Source organism: Lates calcarifer, linkage group LG1, assembly GCF_001640805.2.
Source record: "Lates calcarifer isolate ASB-BC8 linkage group LG1, TLL_Latcal_v3, whole genome shotgun sequence".
Classification (NCBI taxonomy): domain Eukaryota; kingdom Metazoa; phylum Chordata; class Actinopteri; family Centropomidae; genus Lates; species Lates calcarifer.
The window spans coordinates 20,535,867-20,561,895 of record NC_066833.1 but is presented as its reverse complement, the minus strand read 5'-3'; the positions used below and the strand labels follow the sequence as shown (position 1 = coordinate 20,561,895).

At 39.0% G+C, this 26,029-nt stretch overlaps 3 protein-coding genes across 6 annotated transcripts in view; 2 read left to right on the top strand and 1 right to left on the bottom strand.

The window, feature by feature from the left end:
* The first annotated feature begins 278 nt into the window (after positions 1–278).
* On the top strand, positions 279–4,959 carry lg1h2orf49 (linkage group 1 C2orf49 homolog). The gene is made up of 4 exons (XM_018702308.2): positions 279–439; positions 615–769; positions 3,376–3,622; positions 3,776–4,959. Exons 1-4 carry the CDS (start codon positions 329–331, stop codon positions 3,830–3,832), a joined length of 570 nt encoding a protein of 189 aa, XP_018557824.1. The 5' UTR covers positions 279–328; the 3' UTR covers positions 3,833–4,959.
* On the bottom strand, positions 4,746–10,296 carry fhl2a (four and a half LIM domains 2a). The gene is made up of 6 exons (XM_018702307.2): positions 10,189–10,296; positions 7,332–7,507; positions 7,072–7,246; positions 6,266–6,435; positions 5,974–6,160; positions 4,746–5,881 (listed from the first exon to the last, which is right to left on the bottom strand). Exons 2-6 carry the CDS (start codon positions 7,485–7,487, stop codon positions 5,730–5,732), a joined length of 840 nt encoding a protein of 279 aa, XP_018557823.1. The 5' UTR covers positions 7,488–7,507; positions 10,189–10,296; the 3' UTR covers positions 4,746–5,729.
* Positions 10,297–22,856: 12,560 nt separating this feature from the next.
* Positions 22,857–26,029, top strand: part of nck2a (NCK adaptor protein 2a) — a 59,932-nt gene continuing 56,759 nt past the window's right edge. For 2 of the 4 annotated variants that reach the window (XM_051072003.1, XM_018702300.2), the window contains exon 1: positions 22,859–23,097. The gene's annotated coding sequence lies outside the window, so the exon portion shown is untranslated. Of the gene's footprint in view, positions 23,098–23,974; positions 24,035–26,029 lie in introns of all 4 variants that reach the window. The other 2 variants (XM_018702304.2, XM_018702303.2) reach the window with 2 other exon arrangements.

Genomic DNA, 26,029 nt, shown 5'->3' with positions numbered 1-26,029 from the left:
GTGTCTAAATACATATGTATATATTTGTCTTTTAATGGTGTCCATATTTTTGCTTCATGTTTATATTTTACATTAAATATGCACATTTGTGAGATAGAACAAATTCTTTTGAGAAGCAAGTTATTTGATGGACTGCATCAAGCTGCATGTATCTTAAACATAAGGTGCAGTAATTCATTTAACTGTGTTAAATCAGCCAATACTGAGTAAACACTGATTAAAAAGTATATAAAAAGTTCATACACACTAAAGCTACCCCTTCCCACTACCCTTCTCCTGGGCTTGTTGTTTTGACGCGGTGCATGTCGGGAACAGATGAGCATCCAATATGGCGGCTTCCACGGGACAAGATGGAAAGGCTGTTTGTTCTTCAGATGTGGATCTTTTACTGCACCCTGAGCTGTTGTCTGAGGAGTTTATGCAGCTCATTTTAAGAGAGGTGAGTGAATGCTCCGAGAGAAACGTGGAAAGTGTCGTTCAAGGAGGAGATAAAAGACGATTACTGAAATGTTAGCATGCTGGCTAAACAGGCTGTGGGTTTCTGAGCATCAGACGCTGAGCAATGTCTGTCATGTCGGACAGAGTTAGCTGATAGTTTTTTGTGTCTGAATCAGAAAAATGTCAGTACCAGAGACTGTGGGAGTCGGGACCAGCTCACGGGGCTCTACCTCCGCCATGTCATCCCGCTTCCGCAGAGGACTTTGCCCAACACCCGCTGGGGCAGGAGAGTGGAGAAGACCCGAGGGAGGCAGACACCGGCCGGTCACAGGTCAGACAGCTAACATGCACCACTCAACGACAGCTTTCAAGATGAATATTACTGTGTTTTACCTGGCACTTAGTTAAACCCCATTGTGATCTCTGGACTCCATATTACTCTATGATTTGAACACAACTGTAAGACTTGTTTAGCCTGTTGTCCAGCATGTCCAAAGTTTTCTTATTTACTTATTTATTTGTGAATTTGGTGGATCCACCAAGATGTAAAACCAATATTTCCACAAACCGCATCCTATAGCTTAGTCAAAGATAAGCAGTCTGTTGAGATGCTGGATTCTCTGTCATATCATGTTGATTGTCAGTGGGACACATCTACCTGTAATGTAATTGAAAATGTGGTCCTACTTAGGCCAAACCACAAACATAATCATTGAATTGAACTGAAGAGATCTGGGGGTCTCATTCATGCATAACCATCACATATGCACAAAACAGGGCTTCAAACATGCATGTGTCACTTCTCATGGGAAAGAAACAACAATTTACAGAAACAAACTTGACGGATGAATGTGTGAGGCAGTAGAAACTGGCAATGTGATGATAAATTTTATTTCACTTTATACTAAATTATGATTAATATAAAATGTTTATCTGGTGATTGATTCTGTTTAGATTTTAGACATGTGCCAACCATAATCCTGATTATTTACATCTGTGATTTATTATCAAACTATTAGTCATAGTCTGCTGTGCAGCTGACAGTGCTGCTTCCATCAGCTGCTGGTTCATCAACACCCTCCCAGTCCTAATCAGTGTAGGGAGTGTCGAGATCAGTTGGGGAGCTCATCATAACGTGGCTCAAATGCTTAGGATGATGCCAGGGTGAGTCAGGTGGCAGTCTTAACTCCTGACTCACTATCCCATCAGCCACGTTTAATCATCAGTTATGCATAAAAAATCTGAGACTGTATCAAATAAGATTCCAAAACTGGAGAGCAGTGTGTCAGTATATTTTAGAGAAATCCTTTAATACCACTGTGCGTCAAGTTTCATCAAGTGTAATTCAAATGAGTTTTCAACAGTTTTTTGTACAAACTTATTTCAGTAAACTCGTAGTCACCAGGGGGAAAGCTCATGGAAAGCACTGGATAGCTGCCACACACTGTGTACCTGTCTCCACCACCTGTGTTCATATGTTGACTATGAAAATGAGAGAAACACTTGGCTGCAGTGAGGATGTAAATACAATGTTTATTTTTTGCCAGATGTTGAGTGCATGGTGTCATCAGATGTGTAGGTCTTGATAGATGCTTTACAAACATCAAGCAATGAGCTCCGGTGTGTTTTTGCCAACACAGTTCATACTCTCCATGTTCTCCTGCAGTTCACCTCTTGGTATCCTCCTCCACATCTGAGCACTTAAATTTCAGGACTTGTCAGATTTGTTGAACTGACTGCATTAACAGCAGCTGCAGCCATCGGCCTCTCAAACCTTCTTTTATTTGTCACACTGCTGCCATCTTCCCCAGGGAACATTATGTATGTCAGACCATTTATGGTGAACTGGGGAAGTGTAGTGGGTGGAATATGAGGCTTGTCCATGTGCACTCAATTTCAAGTTGATTAAGATTTAGAAATCTGATTATTTTTTGGCGCATGTGATTTCTGTCTTTTGTGCACATAAAATTTTTTCGCTAGGCATCTTACGCACAGTTTTATGAACAATGTCTCTGTTGTAGTTGTTCACACGGCTGTAGAGTCACTGGTGTAAAGGGCCTTCAGCAGAGGCTACCAGCTCAAATATTCAAGTTTCAAGAATACTTTATTGCAATTTCAACATAGCTGATAGGAATTTGGTTTAATTAGCTCACACAAACACATACAAATACTTCATGTCACATGTCAGTAACGACCTTTGGACATAAAATAAGAGATCTAAAAGCAGCTATGAAGTTAACTATAGTATGCATGCATTTATATAGGAATTAAGGGCGCGGACATCCTCTGGGTACTTGCTTCTGCAGTACCTGGCTGTGCTGGTTCTGATTATCATAAAATTACAAAGATGGTTAGCGTGGTGAGAGAAGTCACAGAGAATCTTGGGTCCTTTTTCCATTGCTGTTGTGAGAGTTACTCACAAGAATCGCCCATTACTCTTTATCCTGCCTCACTGGCATTATTACCTTCATTAAAGAAAATGTGTTTTCTCTGTTTGATCTAAAGTAAAACAGATGAGCAAAACATAAAGGTGCTTGTGTTATTATTATTTTTTTTTTTAGAGGAGTTTATGTGGAGTTGATATGCCCTCATCAACTCAAGGGATAAAAATAATATGGAACACAGGTGTGCTGAGCTGATGACCTGCTCCAAGGAGGTGGGCGGGAACCAGCATGAAACACAGTCAATCTTGGCACTAAGACTGCAGCGCCTTACTGGTTTGGCAATTGCCCTCCTCCATCCCACTGCAAAACACGTCAAGCCACTAAAATACCAAAGCAGTACAGGCGAGGGAATAATCCCAGTGTGCCTCTGAAAAGATGCCAGCACAGATCAGCACTTCTTACTGTGCATGAAAATAGAGACCTTAAGATCAACATGAGTTTAATCCATGTAAATGTAAACAACTGATTATTATTGTCATTTGGTAACTTACAGTTCCAGTAACGACCACAATAGGAAAAGGCCTCTGATCGTGTTTGAAGGCAGTTCTTCTAATTCTGGACCACTAAAGGTGAAGAAACCAGAGGGAACTACAGCGTCAGCAGGGATCACCGACAGGTTAAAACCTCCTCCGGCTGCGAACCTGTCCAATCCTATCCGCAAGCTATCAGGCAACAGCTCGTCCTCATCCATTCATCACAGCACTGACACTGCAAACCTCAAACGAGAAGCAAACAGTTCGGTAGGGAACTTTTTTCCTGTCAGCTCAGTTATGGACTACTTGGAAATTTAGGAGGAAAATTCAGTTGTATGACATTGCAGTATATGCTACACTGATTATCTGTCGAACCACTATTCATAATACCTTACGATGTTTCATCTTCCATCACTTCAGGGTGCTCTGAAGTCTCCAGAGGTGAAGAAAAAGATCCAGCATGTAACGTGGCCCTGACCTCTGACCTCTACTCACATAGACCTGATGGGAGCTCAGGCTCTCACAGACAGAGGCTCTCACAGCTGGACAGATCGCTCCCCTCCTGTCGCTGAACAACCAACCGTTGTTGCCCACTACCTCCCCATCACGATGTTCCCACTAACTGCGTCACAGAAAGAGGTGGAAACCCTTTTACCTGTGTGTCGAGGCCACCTCCCTGCTCCTGTTCAGTTCTGAGAGATGGCCGGATGGGGTTGTACTCCGAAGATTGTCCTGCTTTTGAAGTCACAGGCGTCCTTGTAGCTTTCCACAACCTCAAGTGCTCTTACCATCAGTGATCTGCAACTCCAGAGTGCTGTTTAGGGAATTATGGCTGTTCATATTATGTTTCTGCGGATGAATTGATTTTGGTAATAGGGCCTCGAGTACTGGTCTGCAAAAATAAATAGATAATAATAAACAGATGCTAAAGAATCTCATCGACTGAGACCCAGACTGTCAAAGCGCTGGACATGTGCAAGAGGCATTGTAAACACATTATGTGACAGTGTTAAACTAATTTCTAATTTCTCTGTTTTTATCTGGTTGATGCATACATATCTGAAAGAGGACACACCACAGTTTATGCTGAATACTGCATTAATATTGTGTGTGTGTGTGCTTGAAGATATTATGCATCATTTCCGTGCTCAATTAACTTTACTCCACTGACCTTTATTCAAACCTCAGTGCTGTTTCACAAGTTGTTCAGGGTTTTTAAATATCAGTGTAGTGTTGTGTACACCACACAGAGAAATAATGTACAGCTGGATCATAATCCACTGCTAAGCAGCCATTTTGACACAGACAAAGCAGGTAACTTACATTCATGTATGTAAAAATCACCTTTTAATAATGCAGGAAAAGAAAGGAATATGGACTAAACAGAGAATTTGCTTCTTTTGAAGTAGATTTATTTGAAATTGTGGATAAATTTGCGGTTACTGTCTTTGAAACTGATGTGTACAGAGTTCATCCAAAAAAAACAAAAAAACAAAACCCACACATTAACAAGATTCACAAAGCATTTTAAATCCACTGTCAAATCAAGTGTCATATTTGTATCAACAGCTTTTTAAAAAAATAAATTGCAATACAATAGGTCACTTTTGTTGGTTAATTACAGAAGAAGAGTCATCAGCTTTGTGACCCATGTTTGATATGCTGGTATTGTAACACATCGAACATTGTGGTAAAAAATAAATGAAATTAAATTCCTTTAAAGAGGTTTAAACCCAGCAATTTGCAATATATTTTAAGATTTCAACTGAATTTCTATTTTGTGCATTTTCTGCTCTAAAAGTGCCAATAGAAACATTTTTACTCCTTCATAAAGTTGTTTTTTGCGTTTTGAAATTTATGTAATTTCATGCAGTTACAATTGGTATTCATATGAGTTAAGTTACAGTATTAATATTATATTTAAGTGGTTATAGTGGAACTCATTCACAAAACCTCAGACTAATTACAGCATCAAGCTACTCCATGCACAAAGCAGTAATTCTTATTACACATCAAAGTCAAAGCATTAATATGGTAGATTTATTTCAAAATGCTTCATACAGTGTTTATCTGCCAACATGTTGCTGTTTCATAAGCAAATGTCTTCACATTCATGCCAACAGTTATTTTGTTAGTAATAACTTTTTTTTTTCAGAGTGAACATTTAACTTAAATAAACTTTCTAAATTCAAATAACACTGTTAGTAGTTTGTATTTCGTGTCATAAAACAATGTACATTCATAGTAATGCTGGGTAGTAAAGATGCTATGGATGCAATCATCTGTGCTCAGATATTATTTATTGCATGTGTCTCATTCCTCGATCATAATATTGGCGTCCAATCCAATGTGTCTTATCTTCCCACAGATTGAATTAGATGTCCTTGCCGCACTCTGGGCACAAGATATCGTCGCGTTCAGTGAGGAAACCACGGCCAACCAGGGACACAGAGCACTTCTTACAGTTGAAGCAGTCGTTGTGCCACTGGCGCTCCTCAAAGGAAATGTACTTGCTGCCTCCAAGACCTGAGAGAGGAAATCAAGTTTAAGTCAAGACATCAGAGAAAAGCTAGAGATCGTTTTTAGATTTCAGGGGGAAACTAGCGATTATTCATTACCACTAATAGGAGTGGTGCAGGAAGCGCACTTCTTGGCGTAAAGGTTGCAGAAGCAGTTGAGACAATAGGCAAAGTCATCTCTAGAGGTAAACCTCTGACCAGACAGCTGCTGCTTGCAGCTGGTGCACAGGAAGCAGTCCTTGTGCCAGGGCTGGTCACGGTAGGTCACCCCGCCAGTGGTGATGGGCTAATAGGAGGAAATTGTTGCACACACAGGTGTAAGCATGGTTCTTTGAGTGAAGATGGGAGAGTTAAACTTGACTTCATGATATCCACAATCGGGGCGTCCTACCTTCTTGCAGTGCACACACTGCATGGCAAACTGCTTCTCATAGCAGGGCACACAGAAGTTGTGGTTATCCTTAGGGATGAAGCTCTTAGTGCCAATAGGCTGCTGGCATCTCTGGCAAGTAAAGCAGGTCTCATGCCAGCTGTTCCCCTTGTGCTCCATTTTCCTGGAGCCTTCAGAAAAACATAAAGTTAGGGGATGGATGGAGTTGTAAGGATGTAAAGAATGTCTGTATGATCTTGTAATGAAATTTTACATATAGGACAACACAACCAAGTTGAGCTTTAATGGTTACACCCAAAGAATTATTGGGAATGTTCAAAATAGTAGCCTTGCTCCTTTACTGTCTGTTATGATCCATTTAGTCCTTAGAGCTCATCATAAGATGTGCTGGTAATCTGCAGTAGTCTGTATTGCTACTTCATAATGTATAATTATTTATTTATGATGGTAAAATGTGGATTAAGTCTTGGAAGACTAAGTACATTGTGATATCAACAGTCTTTATTTACTAAGATATTTATTACTAAATTTCAATAACCTGACCTGTGTTTTTAAACTGTATTATTATCATAAAACTACAACTATCTAACTGGCCATCAGTCAAATTGTTATTTATTTTAACCCAACTCACATGAATTGCAATATTCCAGTGGATGAAGTAAAGACTGACTCCTACTCATAGTTAAGGTTTTCAGAACTCAAAAGTACTATTTGAAATTGAGAAAACAGAAACTGCGTTTTGCTATCTGTTATATTTGTACTGGCTCAACTTCAACTGGTCGCTCTCTTTGAGGCTTTCTTCCTACCTGGCATGATAGTTTTCTTGCATTCATGGCACTTGGATGAATACTCGTTTGAGTAGCACTCAGTGCAGAGGAGCTGTTCATCCTTGGTGGAGAAGGGCTTGTCCACCAGCGAGCGCTTGCACTGGAAGCACTTGAAACAGTCCTCATGCCAGTGACGGTCTTTGTAGGACAGATCCTTCAAGAACATCAGATAGACAGTGAGATAGACAGAAACGTGCAGAGAGAGTTAATGTTACAACGTATTGAGTGAAATCTCCTACCCTAGTGTTGCAGCCAATGGGTTTCTTGCACTCCTCACAGGTGTTGGAGTACAGGCTCTCATAACACTTCACACAGTAGGGATTCTCCTCTCTCAGAACATACTTCTTCCCAAACAGGGACTCCTTGCAGTAATGGCAGTCGTAGCGCTCTGTCATTTTGACTCAGAGTCACTCACCTGAGAGACAGAAAGTGAAGAGAAAAATATTTTTTCAGAATATGTGGCTTTATGCAAACAGCATGGAAGCTCAGGAAGACCATTTCATACATGAAACGGTATAATCTGGATAACTACAAAAGATATTCTGCATCCTATTACCTAACAAGGTTAAGTCTTATAGACAGTTTTATCTATTTGCTTCTCTGTCCAAACACATCTTTGCAGTGACACTGACACTCAGCAGAGCGCAGTTTCTTGGAGATCATAAATTCCTAGCAATAAATGTTTTCCAGGACACAGTATCATTACGCAGCATCAAGATCCCTTACATTACAGGGTTTTTCCACATTGCATTTTCCCCCCTTTCATCTCCCTGACCCATCTCTCAGCAGTCCTTCATTTTGTTCTCTGTGTCAGAAGTAGAAGGTGACAGATGAGGAGGATATAAATAACTCCTATCAGTGCTGCTTAGAGACAGTCAACTTTTGACCTGATGCATTCCAACGCCCGCCATGCCACTGAACACCGACCCATCCATCACCTCACCTCCAGTTGTCAGCACCAGATCACACAGTATCCCTTGTCATCGTGCATGAGTGCATACGTGAGTGTGTGTGTGTGTTTGTGTATAAGTAGGTTTGAATGGCGCATGTAATAATGACTACTCACAATTTGCAGCTGTTTGTGGTCTGGCTGTTAAGCCCTCTGGTTATCCCACCTGTGCCTAAATACTCTTAAACCCTGTGGACCAAGGGTAGAGAAGGCTATATATTTGAGCGAGTGCGTCCGTGAGAGTGATAGAGATGAGAAAAATGAGAAAGAACAGAGGGAGAGAAGATGCAGTTGTGCAGCGTCCTTGCAGCTTCCAGTATCACCAAGGCTTTTAGTTTGTCACTCATAAACGTTCTCTACTATTCATATGACCATGTGTCCATAGATTCCTCAGTAAAGCTTTGACCATATAAGGAGGCTGAGGAAAAAAAAGCTGGAAAACTTCAGTTTTATTTCCCCTTGCACACTCCCCCCGTCACCCACTGTTTAATAAAGCTTTCCTTAATTTTGGGGGATTTTTGGTTTTAATTGAGCTGCTCTTCTGTTATTATTGTCTTTATCTGCCTGTTTTAATGTGGTTAGGCTGTCAGCTTTTCTCGCCCTTGATCTATTTATGACTGTTGTGTATTCCCACCTTGGTGCTTCAACATGAGACATGCGAGTGATTTGTGATGTTCCTGACATTCAAAAGGTTACTATCTTTTATCTGGTTAAAGCTGAAGCGTTTAATCTGCGTGTCCTCTCTGCTCTGAGCATTCTCAACCCCTCCCACATTCCCTCATTGTCTGTTGCTCCCACCATGACTCACCTAGCTTATATAAGGATTTATCTGACTCCTAAAAATAAAAAAAGGATAATCTGAACTGCCGCAAATAAAACCTCTAGCTATTCCAACATGCCATGCAGCTGTTTCCCCAGCTTCTGGGGTCTCTTTGATGCTTCCCATCTGGGAGTCTCCCAGAACTGAACTACAGCCAATTTCAGTGTAAGTGTTTGACTACTGTACACCTGATCTACCTCCAGAAAGTTCCAGTGCTTAAAGGCACCTTGTCTGTCTTTAAAGGTGAAGAACTGATTGTATGCAATACTGTTTTTACATGGATAACCCACTCTTTGTGCACATGTTGCCGTGAAAATTGGGTTTAAATTTAGTTTTTACAAGTATTTCTAGTTTGAAAAGGAATTCCACTGTCTCATATATTTAAGTGCCTTATAGGCCTCTTAAGTTCTTAATTTCAGATATTTTAAAAATGTACAAGACTGTCTTTAAAATGTCACCCAGCCATCTCAAAAGATGCAAACTGTAAGCACTATCTTTGATAGTGAGACCTCTGAACAGCACTTAGTCTAGTCTACCAAAGCAACAATTCAGGATGAATTTCTATTTTTACAAACTATGTCTGAACAACAGCCACTAATATTAGCCTTGTAAGTGGCTAATGGAATGAAATGTTAAATCAAATTAAGCTCTAAACTGAAAATTCTCCTGTTAAATCTAGAGTCACAGTTCAGTAAACGTGGTACAAATAAAAGTTTGAAGTTCAGTCTGACCCTTGCCATCCCCTGTGACAAGCTACCATATATATACATATATTTTCAGAAATCTCTTAAGTTCCTTAGTAGCTGTTGTAGTAATAGGTATTTCTTATGTTGAACTGCATAACTGAAAAAAAGAACAGACCATTCTGCCAAAATAGAAGTCACAACTGTGTAATACAGTACCTACTAAGTTGACACCTTCATCAACACAGAAAAGTCTGAGGTTGATGAGGAGAGAAGAGAGAAAGGTGGAGGGTGGAAATGAACTCTGCCAACAGGGGTCAACAGGGGCTGCACATTTTTTTGGATAGTAGTCAATAATATAAATGGTTTGAGAAAACAGGAAGTCGGGCTGTCTCTGAGGCAGACGGGAGGACAGACAGTGAGAAGAGGTGGTTAAATAGTGAGGATACTTTGCAGGTGGAAAGAGGGAGAACATGAGCAGGTGGGTGGGGAGGCAGATAGGAGGATGCCAGAGCACAGTGAGCAGCTGTGTCCCGAGGAATGGAAGACATGGTGAATGAAGACCAGTGAAAAGGATGAATGGGTGTGAAGATGGATGAGTGAAGGGATGGATAGTGGAGCAGCTGAACAGAATTGGGTCTTACCTTCCTGTCTGAGGAGTGTGTGCCTGTGCGGAGTCTGTGGCAGACTGAGAGAGCAGGCTGTGGCTGAGCTGTAGTTACTCCTGATTGCATTACTCCACCCATCAGGGGCTAATTGAAAATGGGGGAGGGGCGATAGAAGTCGGAAGGGGCGGGCGGGGGGGGCACCAACGGGGCAGGGAATCTTTTTTGAGATGATCTATAAATATAGCGGCTTCACAGAGATAACCCCGAGGCCCCCTTTCACTTGCCCATTCAGTCACTAGCGAGACCATGTGGCCTTTTAAGGTCACTCACTTGTTGTTCACTCACTCAGTGGTTCATTTTCTCTCTCACTTAGATTTTCCAATATTTTTGTTTCTCCCCACAACAGACATATCATATCATCTCTCCCTATCCTGCTTTATCAAGAAAAGCAAGTCATTCTTCTCAGCTGCTGTTGTTGTTTTTTCTTCAGAGTTATCTCTGGTTATCATTATCATAACATTGCACACACACACACACATTCTGTTACATAACGCCTCAATATTCCTATGGTCTTTGGTACGTGATGGAAAAGATGCCGTGGGTCAAATGTCAAAGATTGTTATCCTGTGAGAGTTGTCCCTACTCGTGTGTCTCATCTGTCTCTACCTCCCTATATTTCTTCACACAGGGGAATACGCACTCAGTCCCAAACGTCCAACGTGTTGGGTACAGTATCCAGGCCTGGTAATGACAGACGCCCACATGGTTTCTAAGAAAATTCTAGCACTATTTTCTGCAACCCCAATCTCTTGTTCACACTGCTACACCACCCACCATCATCCCCATTGCTCTTCCCAACTCTTTCTTTCCTCATCCCCTCTCTCTCTCTCTGTTCCTCTTTCTCTCTCTCTCTCTAAAGAAGGTTTTCCTGACCCGGTGGTCCCTGGACACTCTCCAGTGAGAAAATGCGTCAGCAGTGCCCCACTAAGGTTTAAGTGCTCTATTTGTAGCAAGCAATAAAGAGCTTAGTGCTTTGCAAAAGTGTTAAATCGGTTGCATGTGAAGGTGTAAGCATGTTTTTATCTTTAACTTACAAATAAAGGAAAAGATTCTTTTTCAGCCACACTAGTGGCAAGGCTACCAGTTGGTTTACCACAGACTAAAATATTTCAACAAGAACTCACCGAATTGCCTTGAAATTGTGTGGAGACACTTTATAGAGAACCCCAATACATGAATCCTACAAACTTTGGTTGGACTCTGATTTTTCCTCTACGACAGAAGCCAGTTGAGACTTGTGGCTTTGAGTGAAATGTCTTAACAACTATTGGCTAGATTGACATGAAATTTGGTACAGATACTCATCTCCCACTCCTCCCATTCCTGCAAATGCCAGCAGCTCTGTGTGTGTGGTAATAGTAAATAGTAAATACGTAAATGTTAGCATGGTGAATGCATTATTACAGCTGCTAAACATCAGGGTGGTAGTATGCTAAAATTAGCGTTAAACTCCTGTGTTTAAGTACAGGATCACAGGGAGGCTAGCATGGCCGTAGACTGATATAACTGATGCAAGGATGAGTAGTTTGCAGCTTTCATACGAAAAAACAATGTATTTCTCTTAGTTAGACTTACTTTATCAGCTGTTTCAGATAATCAGAACAATCTTTCATGAGCTCTGCAGCCACAGGTCAAATACTGGACAGACCTTTGTCCTTTGTTACTGCTCTCACATGCAAGGCACTCCAAATGCCAACTGACATCGAATTATAATAACCAGGAACAGTATATAATTGCTTAGCAGTGTTTTCATGAATGCCACTCTAAACAGGTTTGAAATGGACATCTGGAGCAAACAGGAAGCTGGACTTGTAGGCGAAATTAAAGTCAGATGACAGATGTCAGACAGAAGACAGAAGAAGATGTTGTATTAGTTCAGAGGACAAGACTGGGAATAGATTTGATTTAATTACTCTGCCTGTAACAGACATGTGGCATCTTTCATGCATCCAATGTGCCTTTTGAAAAAAAGAAAATACATTTTCGTCATGAATCTTGAGCACATATAAAAATCACATATGACTACCATGTTCCTCTTATATGACCAAGTTATACTATAGTGTTATACTATAGTGTTTAAACCAGGCATGGGAAATCATTTCAATTCAGTTCACTTAATTTTAGCTGCACGGTCTGATTAATAGCTCAAGGGACAAATCAGTTTTTATGACCATTTGAAACGTTGCCCAAGATTGGTCTAGCATGCCCTCAGTCCTTGCCCCTCCAGCCCCCAGCCATTGCTATTTCCCTGCCTTCAGTTGGCACACAGTTTTCCCTCCCCCACCCTGCAGCCCCCAGACTGAGGCCTCCAACTCAGCTGCTAACGCCAGCGGATAAAGATGCAGCTGTCTGGGCACTGCGAGGCTATCGTGATGCTAAAGCCCGGTGCTTACTTCTGTTGCAAATACAGCCATGTTGAAAGGTCAAACCAGGCAGACCCCATCATCACTAGTGGACTGTTAATCATTAATGCCACAGCAACCAATTGGATTGGAATTTCTCTGGGTCATCCAAGATCCAATATGAGCCTCTGGAAGAGCTTCACCACACTGCCTGTCAAACCGGTTGAAATGGATCCCAGTAACTGATTTTAAAGAATGAGCAGAGTCATAATGAAGGTCTCAAATGGGCAATTAGAACTGCTGAAGAGGGACAGAATCATTTTTGGCTCCCACAGTGGGAATAGGGTATACTTGCAGCTTAGCAAGTGTAGAGCAGGATTCACTTTAAGACTAGCATAGAGTTTTAATTTGATGTGTACCAGATACTTGACCCGATTACCTGCATGAAGAGAAATTTTTGAAGATATTTTTTACTTGATTTCTTGCTGGGAGTTAGATGAGAAGATCATTATTCTATGTTTGCATGCATCTGTTCAATGTAAAGCTACAGCTAGCAGCCACTTAGCTTAGCATAAACAGGTGGAGACAGCTAGCCTCTGTTTAAAGATAGGCATTTGGAGGAACTTCAGGAAGTTTCTTCCCCCAGCCAGGAAATAGCTCCCCCAATAAAACTATAACTTGTCATGTTTACATTATTTGTACAGATAAAACACTATAACACTATATAGCATGTTATTAAGTGCGCTTTTGAGGTGGGTTTACTACTTTTTGGACAGAGTGAGATTAGCTGTTTCTATTCTATCCTATTCTATTTTCTTCTTAAGCTAACCTCCTGATATTTAATGCACGGGCATGAGAGTCAATCTCTTAATCTAATTCTCTGCAAAATATTGATCAGATGTGAGGGAGGTAATGAGCATCATCTGTACAGAGACTTAATTTTTTTTTTTTTTTTTTTTAAAGTATAATTTTTGTATAATGCTGTTATTCTTCTGTTACTGATGAGTACCAGACATAATTTGCAGCAATTTTAAGGCCAGTGTAAGGCAAACTGTATGAATGAAATCAGATGTGAGGGTATGGTGCCTATTGTTCTTTCCTGAATGTCCTGAGACCTTGGTGAGCGAAAAAGTACTAAAATCACTGGGAAATGAGAAGACTTCTCTCTTTTGTGTGCTCTCTTTTATTATTTTTGCAGTACATCAAAAAGCTCAAATAATGACAGCATGTGACTCTTTTATGAATACACATGAGTGCTCCAACAAGAAAATGGAGATTCATGGAATGCATCAAGCTAATGGTTGTAGTAATTTCCTAAATGATATGGAGTGTGATCATGTGGTAGATGGTAGAGAGGTGTGTAGAGGAATGTTTCTCCTTTCAAAACTGGGACATCACATCATAATGACACAGTTAAAATTTGAGAGAAATTAGAATGTCAGCAAAAGCAATATTGCCATTGTGTTACTGGGCATGTGTGACTATGATAATGTCCATGCTGATTAATTTTTGGCATCATGTCTGGTTTATCATGTTTATCAGTAAACAATACACTCAGATACATATGCTTTCTGTATCCATATTAGGCAGTAAGCCAAAGATATATATTCAGAATGTCAAAGATTTAAAGTTATTTCTATATTTATCCCTTATAGATGGACTGTAGAGCCCGAGGTCCCATTATTCATCATGAAGACAGAGATGAGTGGGATTACTTTGCATGATATCTGACCACTGTGTCTGTGTCTGTGGGCAGATTTTATATTTGAACTTTTTTCCTGTGTCCCTGTGACTGATGTATGACATATGTCATATGTTCCTGTGACATATGATATTATTAAACTGTTAATGATGCATCAACTCATAAATAGTGTTTTACTGTTAAAACTGGTCGAGTTGGAACAACTTTGAACAGCTTCGTATACGGTGAGTAGTTTAGTCCAGTGGTAGGGGTCAGCCCCCCCTTAAAGGGCCACAAGATAAAGCTGAGGGGTTGTAAATGAGCAAGAGGGCAGAAAACAAAGTTATGCTAATTAAATTAGTATCATTTTTTTTGGACTTCTCTCAAATATTATAATATAATATATATAAAAGGGATCACTTGACTGTTTTGGGGCCTTGGATGCTCTTTTAAATAAAACCATCTGACAAATTTATGAGGCTCACATGCCAAAATGGTTGAGAACCTCTGGTTTAATTTTTAACAATATGCTGTATTTTATAAGCTTATAAAAGCATATGCTGTTATTCATTATCCCAGTTTTGTAAAGTGCCCAGCAGTTAGCTGTCAAATTGTTGTAGTGGAATATAGAGTACAAATTTACCACTGAAATATAGGTACAAATGGTGCTCAAAGTGTTCAAGTTAAGAAACTACAGAATGACATTTTTCCCCCCAAACTAAAGCACCTGTCTCCTGAGCACCTTTCTCTGGCCAGTGAAGCTGCTTTGTCACCTGACATTGAATTTATGATGATGATTAAAAGCCTCCTGCACTCATTTCCACTCTTTCTTCTCTTGGTGCCATTGCACTGATGTGGGTCTATATCTGACACAGCAAATCCTCAGTCATTTAGCCTGGTGTTGTGTTCCCAGACTTCTAAATCCCTACTGAGATTGGTGAGATGTTTCAACCCCAGCAGTCACTGTACGCTTTATTTAGATGCTGAAGTTCCTCTTTTCTCTTTTTGCCCATACAATGTCCTCACACATACTGTATATACAGTGTGACAGTCAACCCAGCATGCTTTCCTCTGGAATCATCTGGATGTTAGAGGGACATTCAACAGTTTGACCAGGTTTTTGGAGGTTCTGCGATTAATATGGAGAAAAGTAGAGCATAGATGATCCTTATAACAGTGTTTGCAGTGTTTTAATGTGGAATCATTTCTCAACTTAGGATCTGAAACTGTGTTACTCTCTTCCCACACAAAAGTTTGGAAAAACGAGTATATGGACATTTGAGGATTTTATTGTGCCTCTTCTTAAAGGTTAATTACAATCCCCTCTCCCTTCTGATGATACCCCATAATAAAATCCAGTTCTTCTAAATGAGTTTCAGTGAAAAGTCCCAGTCCTAATAACTTTGTTGTTTCTCTCGTGTTCTCATTCACTAAGCGGGTAAAAAAAAAAAGCTGTTGCAGTCTCATCTGACCTCACTTATCTGGACAACAACTGGGCCCCTCTGTCTCTGGTTGCGTTTATCTTACTAATTCTGTCTGTTGCAAAGCAAGGACAGCTGTCATGGTGGCACTCTGGCAGCAAGTACCAAGCCCCACAATATGGATCCAAAAGATCTGGGGGTGAGAGGAGAGATCGAGGTGTGGTGGCAGCTGGCGGCCAAATGTGCCCAACGATCCCCACTTTGTAATGCTGTTAGGCTTTTAGTTATGTGACTATTTTGACAGCAAAGACTATTGGTTAGGTGGAAAGTGAGAGGCCTGTAGACAATTTTGCAAAGAAACCAGGGCCAGTGGGCAGGCATATCTGATGAATAGTTAAACAAGCATTTTATCGTCCTCTGTGTCTTTGGTGTAGCCAATTAGCTCTGTCATTGTTGTAAATATTTATATGCTGTCTGCCATAAGAAGACAAGTCTCTGGCAGTCAGCCATATTGATTATTTACGTTTGGCATCTTGAGCTCAAGCGTGGAATTTGCAATTTCCATCTTGGAAATTTCAGACCTTGGATGCAGAATAAAGGGAAGAAAAGTCCAGAATTACAGAGAATAAACTATTATGACACTGACACCATCACAGTGACATACTGTTGGTTCCGACTGTTTTTGGTTCAGCAGTACCTCCTATTTTTAAACTATTTCATTAATTTCGGGGCAAAACCAGGCCCATTCTGCAACAGAGTCGTGACAACATGATGGGATTTTTCTAGTCTCTCTGTTAACTTTGAACCGGGAGGTAACAGGTACTTTTTCACAGCTGCACAAACAATAGGGTTTTTGACACTGGTGAAGAGACCTCCCATGCAAAATGCTATCAATTTGGTTAGTGACCAAGGTGATTGAGTATATTCATTTTAGCTTAAGATGTGTTTGTATATGCACTGAACAGAGCAGAGTCTCTCTACAATTAAGAAGAATATTCTCTCAGACTCAGGTCTCGATAGGTCGATATCTATACATTTTAGTTTGCTTCTCTGCATGGCAAAGAGTTGGAAGCTGATCTGAATCCATCAAATTATTCTATCTGTGCTCTCAGTGCCAGAGTTACAACACATAACTCTCTGTATGTAGTCAAAATTGTTGCAAATGTTTTAGTCAGCTTCGCTCATCTTGCACTTCCCATTTTCTGCTGGTTAATATGAAGCAACCCTGTGGTTTCTGGCCCATATTTTGAAATGATATGGGCCAGTTAACCGTACCACATTTGAAATCAACAGTTTTTGCAGATTTGTTCGACTGACCTCTGTGGTAGTAATAGATAAAGCTAAGAACAGTCTTAACTTCAGTTTTAATTCACTGTTGTGTTCTAAATATTTGCAACCTTTAAAATGTAGTCGTTTTAAATTCATAATTTAGAATAATCTTGATGCCATAATCCGCTATACAGAGTTAACATTAAGTTCTTACATAGAGAGCTTTTTTAATGTGGTGGGATCAACTACCTTAAAGGACCTTGCAGTGGCATGGAGTCATGTGAGGCTGTGTGTGATTTCCATTATATGTCTGAAAGGATCTTATTCAAACATCCACATACATGCCTTTAAAAGTCCAGACAGTTTTTCAACTCTCTAAATTAATTATGCCCATGATGCTGTGCCACACAGTTGTACCAGTGTGTAACTGAAAACATTTTCAGTGTTTTGACTATGAAACAAGACTAATGAAAGAACATTTTGAAAGGGGCTGTGACATATGCACATCATAAGCAACACAGTGACACATAGTTAATTTGCTGTAATGGATAAAGCCAATATCTTGATACACATTAGGTGCATTTGATTTTCTTTTTCTTTATCAAAGGTGTAAGTTTATTCAAAAAATTCACAGGGCTGATTAAATTTCGTGTTTATAACATAACTTTGTTAAGAAAATCTAATATACCTTTAATATTGCACTTAATTGACCCAAATGAATAAGATTTTGTGCAAAAGTAATCATTCACACTCTATCCATAGGCCTCCTTATCTTTCTCTATCCTCCCCATCTTAGTGTACAATATGTGTTAAATTTAATCAGTAAAAAGACAGATGTGACAGTTGTATTGATCTTCTCATCTAACTCTTGGCAAAAAAAAAGAAAAAGAAAACAACTATCCAACTATTCTTTAACATGGACTCTTGTCAGTTTACTTGATCCTACAGCTAACCTGAGCGTCAGTTGAACGAAAGTCTCCAAAAAACAATTAAATTGAATCATCACCTCTCTAAAACAATTTCAACCAAAGCTGAACATTATAATCTTCAAACCTGTGGGTTTTAGGTTTAGCTTGATGTACCTAATAAACTGGATACTGGGTGCATCTTAACACATACAAATACATTAGCTATTATTACAATAGCTTTTTATTTGCGAATTACAGTCTTGTTTTATTATGCTGCCACAAAAAAAAAACACAAAAAAAAACACACACACACACATGACCGTACTTTACATAAACATAATCTACATTTATTGTGATTCACATTACACTGGGCCTGCAGGCCGCAGAATAGTGAACATAGCACGGGAGCCACAGCTTCATCACATACATCATCACGTCCAGTCAGGTGGACTTGAAGACGGGCGCCTTTCTCTGCCAAAATAAACATCCAGTTTCATCAGCGTTGTAACTATAGCTCCTCTCAGCTCTCAGAAATCACTCAGTGAGATTGTTTGGTGTAGCTGGTGAAAATATGAGGGGCGTGGACCTAAAATGGAAGACCTCCTGGTTATAGCAGTGGCAGATTGAGTGTTGACAAGTGTTACTTAGCCTTGACTGATCAGTCAAGCCCTCCTTCGGCTTGAGAGAGGTTGAGTATGAGGGGCATTCCAACAGTTTAGCACTTTTGCAGCATCTTTGAATCTCTTACAAGGCTGTAATAGTCTGATATAATGTTACCTCTCAGTCACACACCACCAGATTTCTACGTTGTTAGGTTAAATGAAATCAACCATTGAATCTAATTACCAAGTGTACATCTTGTAGTGTAAACATGCACGACCCCAGCTCTTTCCAATTATCCTTGAGTCAGCTGTGTTAAAACAGGCAGAACTGTAAAAGAAGATCTTCTTCTTCAGTAAGCACGTGCTTGCACTTATTTATCTAATTGCTTTCTAATTAAATTGATTTGTCAGGGTAAGAAAGTCTTTGTCTGTGTTGAATGGGAGAGGGAAGATCAGTGAAAAGTTCATCACTGGGTCGGTCACTTTAACATCCTGATACTACAGTGATGAGCTGGTAAAGGTTTGTAGGTGTGACGTGCACGTTTGCTGACGGAGACAGCGTTTAGCCTCTCTGCCAGGGATGCTCTGCCCCCTTGTGATTGGATATTAAACACTTCAAGAGCAAGACGCCTTGCCAAAAAAAAAAAAGAAGTTTTTAATTGATATGATTTTGCTCATGTTTTACCTCAGAAATAAAAGCTGTTTCAGTGTCATAGAAAAAAAGGTGAGTATCAAAAAAATTTACAGGCATAGTTTTAATCACTCCCCTTTCCAGTGTAGGAATAAAGAACAGACATGTGGAGGTGCTGTGGCGCCAGGAATAAGTGATCATCAAATCTACATCGGTGTCCTTGTCCGAAGTGAACTGTTAAATAGATGAAAATGAAATGAATCTTGTGTCTACTTAATGAACTGAATTCAGTTTGTGTAGACTAATTTTAGATGTGTGTGGTAGGTGAGGAGGCAGGCATAGACTTTCAGTGTATTTATGTGACTAGGGCAGGATATGATGTAATCCTCTGGTTTACACTTGAAATCTAGATGTATTCTTAATCTCCATTTTATGTTAACACATATGCCATGAACAAGAGTGGGAAATGAGTCAAAATCATGTATGTAAAAACATTTATGTAATCTTAAATCACTTGTATCTTTTTAGACAAACAGCACAATCACTTCCACTTACATTTTACTGATTCAGTTAGTGCCTCATGAGGCAGTGAGAAACTTCAAACTTAAAATGAGTAAAGAAAATTATAGACAAGTGACAAAAGCCATTAATACACAAACATCTATCAGATACACACTGTTATACACAATTTACACAAGCTGTATTGCTTAAAATCAGGCCTTTTTCTCACTTATTTAAAACTGTAGGGAGTTGTTTGCTGTTTAACCAACCTATTTGGATAATACTTTGGCAGTGACAGCCTCTCAGAGTCAGCTCAACTTACGTTGTTATTCAGTACAGTTTCCTGTGTGATGATGTCGATGTTGACTTTATTTAAATACCAAAATAGGACTGACTCATTTTTACCAAGTTGCAAACTGTAACCTGTTGTCGTGTAATCAGCCACCAGTATCCCACTGTTACTGGCTACATACTCGAGGTTTATATGAATCTCTATGAGAAGCTCTCAATGTCAAAGTCATCCTGCATTGTATTTCAGACAAGAGGAAATGAAGGGCTGCACACACCCCACTAATTCTTATCTCTCTCTCTCTGATTCTAAACTTTCAGGATTGTTCAATGTAAGGCCTACTTATTTAACCCATCTTCACAGTTCAACAACATTAAAGCCTTCTGTGTGTATTACAGCCTGAAGCTTTGAGTGTGAGAGTGCAGGCTGTAAGTGTAACACCCTTTTCATGCTACCATCCATTTAACTTAATTTTTCATGCTGCTAGCAAAGCAGGCTGCTGACATAACTCACTTTATCCACCATTTTCTATATATACTCTATGTTTCTCTATAGTACTCTAGTTTTATTAGGTTACGTCCTTTATCTATACAAGCATCTATGTTTGCTTTTCCTTTCGTATGCTGTGACAATTTTATTTTCCTGTGTGGAAACAATAAAGCTGATCTTGTCTAGTGTGAATATCTAGCAGTTATGCAATGTGAAGTGAAGTACAGCTGAAACCAGGCTTTTGTTTAATATTGCTACTTGGTCATATACAGTATGTGTGTGTCTGAGTAGGACTGAACAGTTGATGGCCAAGTGCTGTATCCAAATGTATCCATTTTTTTTTTTTTCATAAATTTAAATTGTATTACAACATAACATTATAAATGAAGCACTGAGGTGCTACAGAGATGCCCTGGCCAACAAATCATACTCTCCAGATGTAATGGAACATGCCTGTTTGGTACAGACCCAAGCAAAACTCACATTATCATCATTTTTATATTAGTTTTCAGTGAAAATTACATTCAAAGTTTCTCACTAAAATCATAGCTCATTTCTCAATATCTGACCAAATAATTGCAATGTGATATTTTTGCTTTCAGCCATATGTATGTAATATGACCTTTTTCATACAATTTATCACATAAGATAAGATAAGACATCCTTTAAAAATTCCACAACAGGGAAATTTACAAAAGTATTTTTAAGTTGGCCCGTAGAATTAATCAGTCAAGATATTCATAAGCGAGGAAGACAGAAACTGTCTTTAGATGAATGAACTTTCTGTATTACTTTATTAATCACTGAGTAAAGTATGTTTGTCATTTATTGAATTCATGAATGGGAGGAATGTGTTGACTGAGGCGGGCTGACCTCACAAGACTCCTCAATCACTTGTATTATCAAAATGTTAGAAATAAGTGATGAACATAAAAAAGGAATATAAAGCACATTTCCCACTGTCATCAGCATGGGGCGATATAGTCCCCCAGAGTTTGTCCCTTATTTCTTTAGCGTTGTCCTGTACTGGTCCCGGCGTTGGTGACGTCACTAACCGGACCGGCGATCAAGTCCACGGAAAACAGCAGGCTCAAACCGGAAACATATGATGTTCCTTCAAAATGAAAGTGTCTTTTGTCACCAGTGACTTCTTGTTCAGTGTAATGATAAAAATAAATCCTGCTCCTTAGTTAAATGCTATAGAGGAAGCAAACGGCAAAGTACAGAGGAAATCGATAGGATATTAAAATAGTCAAGTACAAATATTAATGGATAAATAATAAAATATTGTTAATAAATGATAAAATTACAGAGGGTAGAGATATCAGAAGCAACACTGAACCTTAAAGTCTGTACAGCTTTCTTACTACAGTTAAAGGACTTAAAGTGTTGCCCATATTCTTTATGGAAAACCTTTGTTTGTGAATTTTACATTTCTGTCTGTAAAATGTAGCTGATGATTCAAAGATTTTCATTTTATCTGTTAAAAATCAAATTTGTATACATATTCATTATTATATAAAAGTATATTTTCCCAATAAAATATTGTACATAGTTATTGATTGCTGTAAAGTAACAAAAAGTATGTTAAATTAACTCAACCTCAACAAGCTGCAACATTGAAGCAGCTATGTTTATACACAACTGCATTTGTATTTATAATCCAGTAAGAAAATAATAATATAATACTTACATCACTTCAACACAAGGAGCTATTCAATGTGGTAACGTCTTTTAAATCACATCTTAAAACTGTCTTGTATTTTGTATTTTTGCCCTTTTATTCAATTTTGTTCTAGAAAAGCACTTTGTAGCATTGTTTTCATAAGTGTTGTATAAATAAAGTTTAGTATTGCCTGCATTATAGGTATTTTTATTTAAATACATCATGTATATGTTTTGCTAATAATTACTTAAGGTTTCCCAATGGGTCAAACGGGCAACTGCCCCAGGGGCCTCATAAGTCCCAGGTTTTAATACATATCATCTGGATCTACATAATTTGATTAATAAGAAATCTGTTAGAAACTTGCTGCACTAAAGTACAATATCAACTTACTTATGGAAGGTCTCTGTGTCAAAATCTACTTTTAAGACCTTAACTGTTTTAGTTTATATTGTGTGTAACTGTAAGGCTGCAACCAATAACTATTGTCATACATGGGAGAAGCATCATTCCCTGAAGCCAAAGTTAACATATTCAAAATGCTTTTGTTGTCTGACAAACAGTCAAAAACCCAACAATGTTGAATTTATTATCATAGAAAACTGGATAACTAATATGAGAAGCTGTTACCAGTGAGTTAAGGGCATTTTGCTTGAAAAATGATTAATGAATGACTCATGTACAGCTGAGGGCCAATAGAGGCCAAACAACAAGTTCTCTGCAGTATGGGAACTGCGGCGGTCAGCGCCACTGCCACTTAAATATTTTATTGTACAACACAGCTGCCCAGACGAGATTTTATTTTGATAGTCAAAAACGGAAATCCTCTGGTTTTTTGTGACTGGCTTGAACGGAGTGATTGAGGTGGAGGCAGCCAGCCTGCGACAGAAAAACATTCGAGGATAGGTCGAGCAGTACATGGTCAGCCCGTGATTTAAAAAGAAAGAAATAGGGAAACCCAAGAATATGTGGATTTAAACGTCATTTTTTGGTCGCTTTAGTCACTTACTGTTTGCTACACAGGTTTTCATTTAGGCGTGTTGAGTGTGTCGCCCTTTGCCCATTCTCACTGGAGTGAACACTAAGGTAAGCCCTGCAACCGAAAATGAACTGTGTTAAGTTGGTGCAGTTGGACGGGCTGCTTCGCCCAGTCAAGCGCTGGTCAAGTGTCTTTTTCACTTGTGTTGTCTCACAAAAAAAATTTACCCGCAAACAGTCGTAAAAGTTGGGACAAAAATGGAAGCTTTACTCGTGTCACTTTCTAGATTTGACGCTGGGTCTTTGTCCACTCAGATGTGGTGCGTTAACTAGACATTGTGCTAGTACCTCGGTTTGCCTTGCGTTTGTGCCTGTTGTGGTTTAATAGCACACTTTGAATGGCTTCGTTCCTCGTTCTTACAACTAAAGCAGGTAGTTTAAAGGTATCACCTCACCTATTTTGCAATGTTTTTACAGGGGCACTTCTTAAAGGCCTGTAAGCGCAGGCTGCTGTAGCAACACACAGGCAAGTCTCTATAGACATCTCTGATTTCTAAGACATCTGTTCTGTTTCAGGGATTTCCCACATTTGCGTTCTTTACTTCTCTATTCAAAAAAATTACATTTACTCGTTTTTCCATTACTAGAGAGCATGTCGTTTGTCAGAGCTTCTGTTAAAAGCGCAATAGCTCAAACAATGAACCACATTTGCCAAAACACCATAGACTGGCGACTGGTGCCACATGCAGAAATTGTCAATGTTTCTAGTGGCTCTTCATGGTTACTGCACCGTGTATCCATCCCATCAACCCAAATACATGATAGGATCTTGCTTGTCTGGAGTAGCTGCACACTCATTGTCCCTAAATTCCTCCTCTTTTTTTTCTCGAGGAGAGCGTTGTGTTGGCAGTGTGATGATTCAGGTTACTTGAAGGCACAGAAAGCAGGTTTTTTATAACACTTTCTTGGCACACCTATTCTGCAGACACACCCTCTGGAACCATGGTAACACAGAGTCTAGGACAAGGTTCGTTCAGCATGACAGGTATGTGGAAGGCAGGTGCAGAAATAGACTGCTTGGCCTGTGTTACAGAAACCTTTTATCTTGCGTCATAAGTTCACAAACCTCAAGGCTATAAAAATGAGTCTAAATGCAAATGTCACATTTTCTACATTTTAAAAACTAGACTAGCACCCACTATATAAGAGAACTAGAAGTTTTAGTAAGCCAGCCCTTGATATCAGTGATGAAAAGTAACTTATGTGCACTTTTTAAAAACTACTTTGAGTATTTCTATTTCATACCACTTTATACTTTTACTTCACTGCACTTAAGAGAGAAACTCCTAGTTTTTACTCTACTACATTTATCTGAAAGCTAGACATGTAGGTTACTTTGCAAATTATGATTTTACATTTTAAGTGAAATTTTGATTTCAGGGCTTTTACTTTTAACAGAGTACTTTTACAGAGGGTCACTTCTAGTTTTACTTAAGTAAAAGTACATGAAGTTGACCCCTGTTGTAGGGCTGAAATGAAAAGTCAAAATTAATCAGCAGCAATTATGATGGCTGGTTAATTGTCATTTTTAAAGTAACAACAAAAAAAGTTCCAGCTTCTCATGAGTCGATATTTGCTGGATCTTCTTAGTCTTCTCTGATATTAAGCTGAATATTGTTGAGTTTTTGATAAACTACATGAATGTGTAATCTTGGGCTTTGGGACTTGTGCTGATTATTTTCTGACCATTTTAGAGACCAGTTTATCAAGAAAGTAACCAACTCAGTAATAAAAATGTTATTTGCAGCCCTACCCTGTACTACTTGACAGTAATGTTTAGTCTTACGCATGGTATTTATCAAGAGGTCAAGGGTCGTTCAGCTGTCAACCATTTAGTCCTTACTGCGTGTAAATATTAAGACTCCTGAATGTCAAACATATGTGAAAACATAAATCATTTACTGCTTCTTGAAATAAAACTAGATAAGAAAAGATGTTTTGAACATACGCTCATTCATCCAGGCAATATATCATGAACAGTGTAAGCACTTCTCTTCAAGATGTACTTGCTGCTGTATGTTGGTTTGATTTGTGTCTGCTCACAGGAATACTTCTGCTTATTGTAAATCTCCATAGTTTTCTGTTGAAAAGAATGATGAGTCATGCTAACCACATGTATATACAAGCTGATTGACAAAAAAAATATTAGTAACAGTTTTGATAATCATGTTTAAAAAAACACATACTCTGTCTCTAGCGTTTGCAGTGTTAGGATTTGCTGCTTCTCTTTCTTTAATATCACTATAACTATGAGTGTTTTGCAGTTTTGGACAAAATCAACAACAAACAAACAAACATATGAAGACATTTTAAAATGTTGACCTGGTCTTTACGAATTTTCTGTTTACTATTTTTCATTATTTCCTTACTTTTGATAGACAAAACCATTATTGAGATAATAATTGACAGATGAATGAATAATAAAAAATAATTGTTAGTTGCAGCCTACAGTTGCTGTGCAGTCAATACAGAGCTTATAAAAGTTTAGTCCTCAGAGGACTCATAGAGGAACCTTTTCCAAATGAGTCACTGTGAATTGCCTTCCTTGTCCTCACAGAGACTAAAACTAGTGGTGCATTCAGGCGTCTCCTTATTAATTAAAAAAGTAAAGAAAATTCAAAAGGTAACCTCCAGGAAGTTTCTCTCCCACAGCCAGTTAAGTGTTAAATACCATAGATAAAGACAAACAAGTTTTGTAATAATTTACAGCATGAGTTACTTTGTTAATTCCAAGACACAATGGAAAATTGGCAAACAACACTCAGTACATATGGATAAACCCTCACATTGTGTGTAAGTAATTAGTTTCCCAGTTCTCTAACTTGATATGGGTCATGTGAATGCACCATCTAACAGTGCAATGGATACTGAAAAACTGAAGGCAAAGGAAACTCTGCTGGTGATCTAAGGTGCCACTGCAGACTTGGGCTCAATGTCACTTGCTGGTAGATGATGAACTTTCATAACGCTGTCCTGAGTT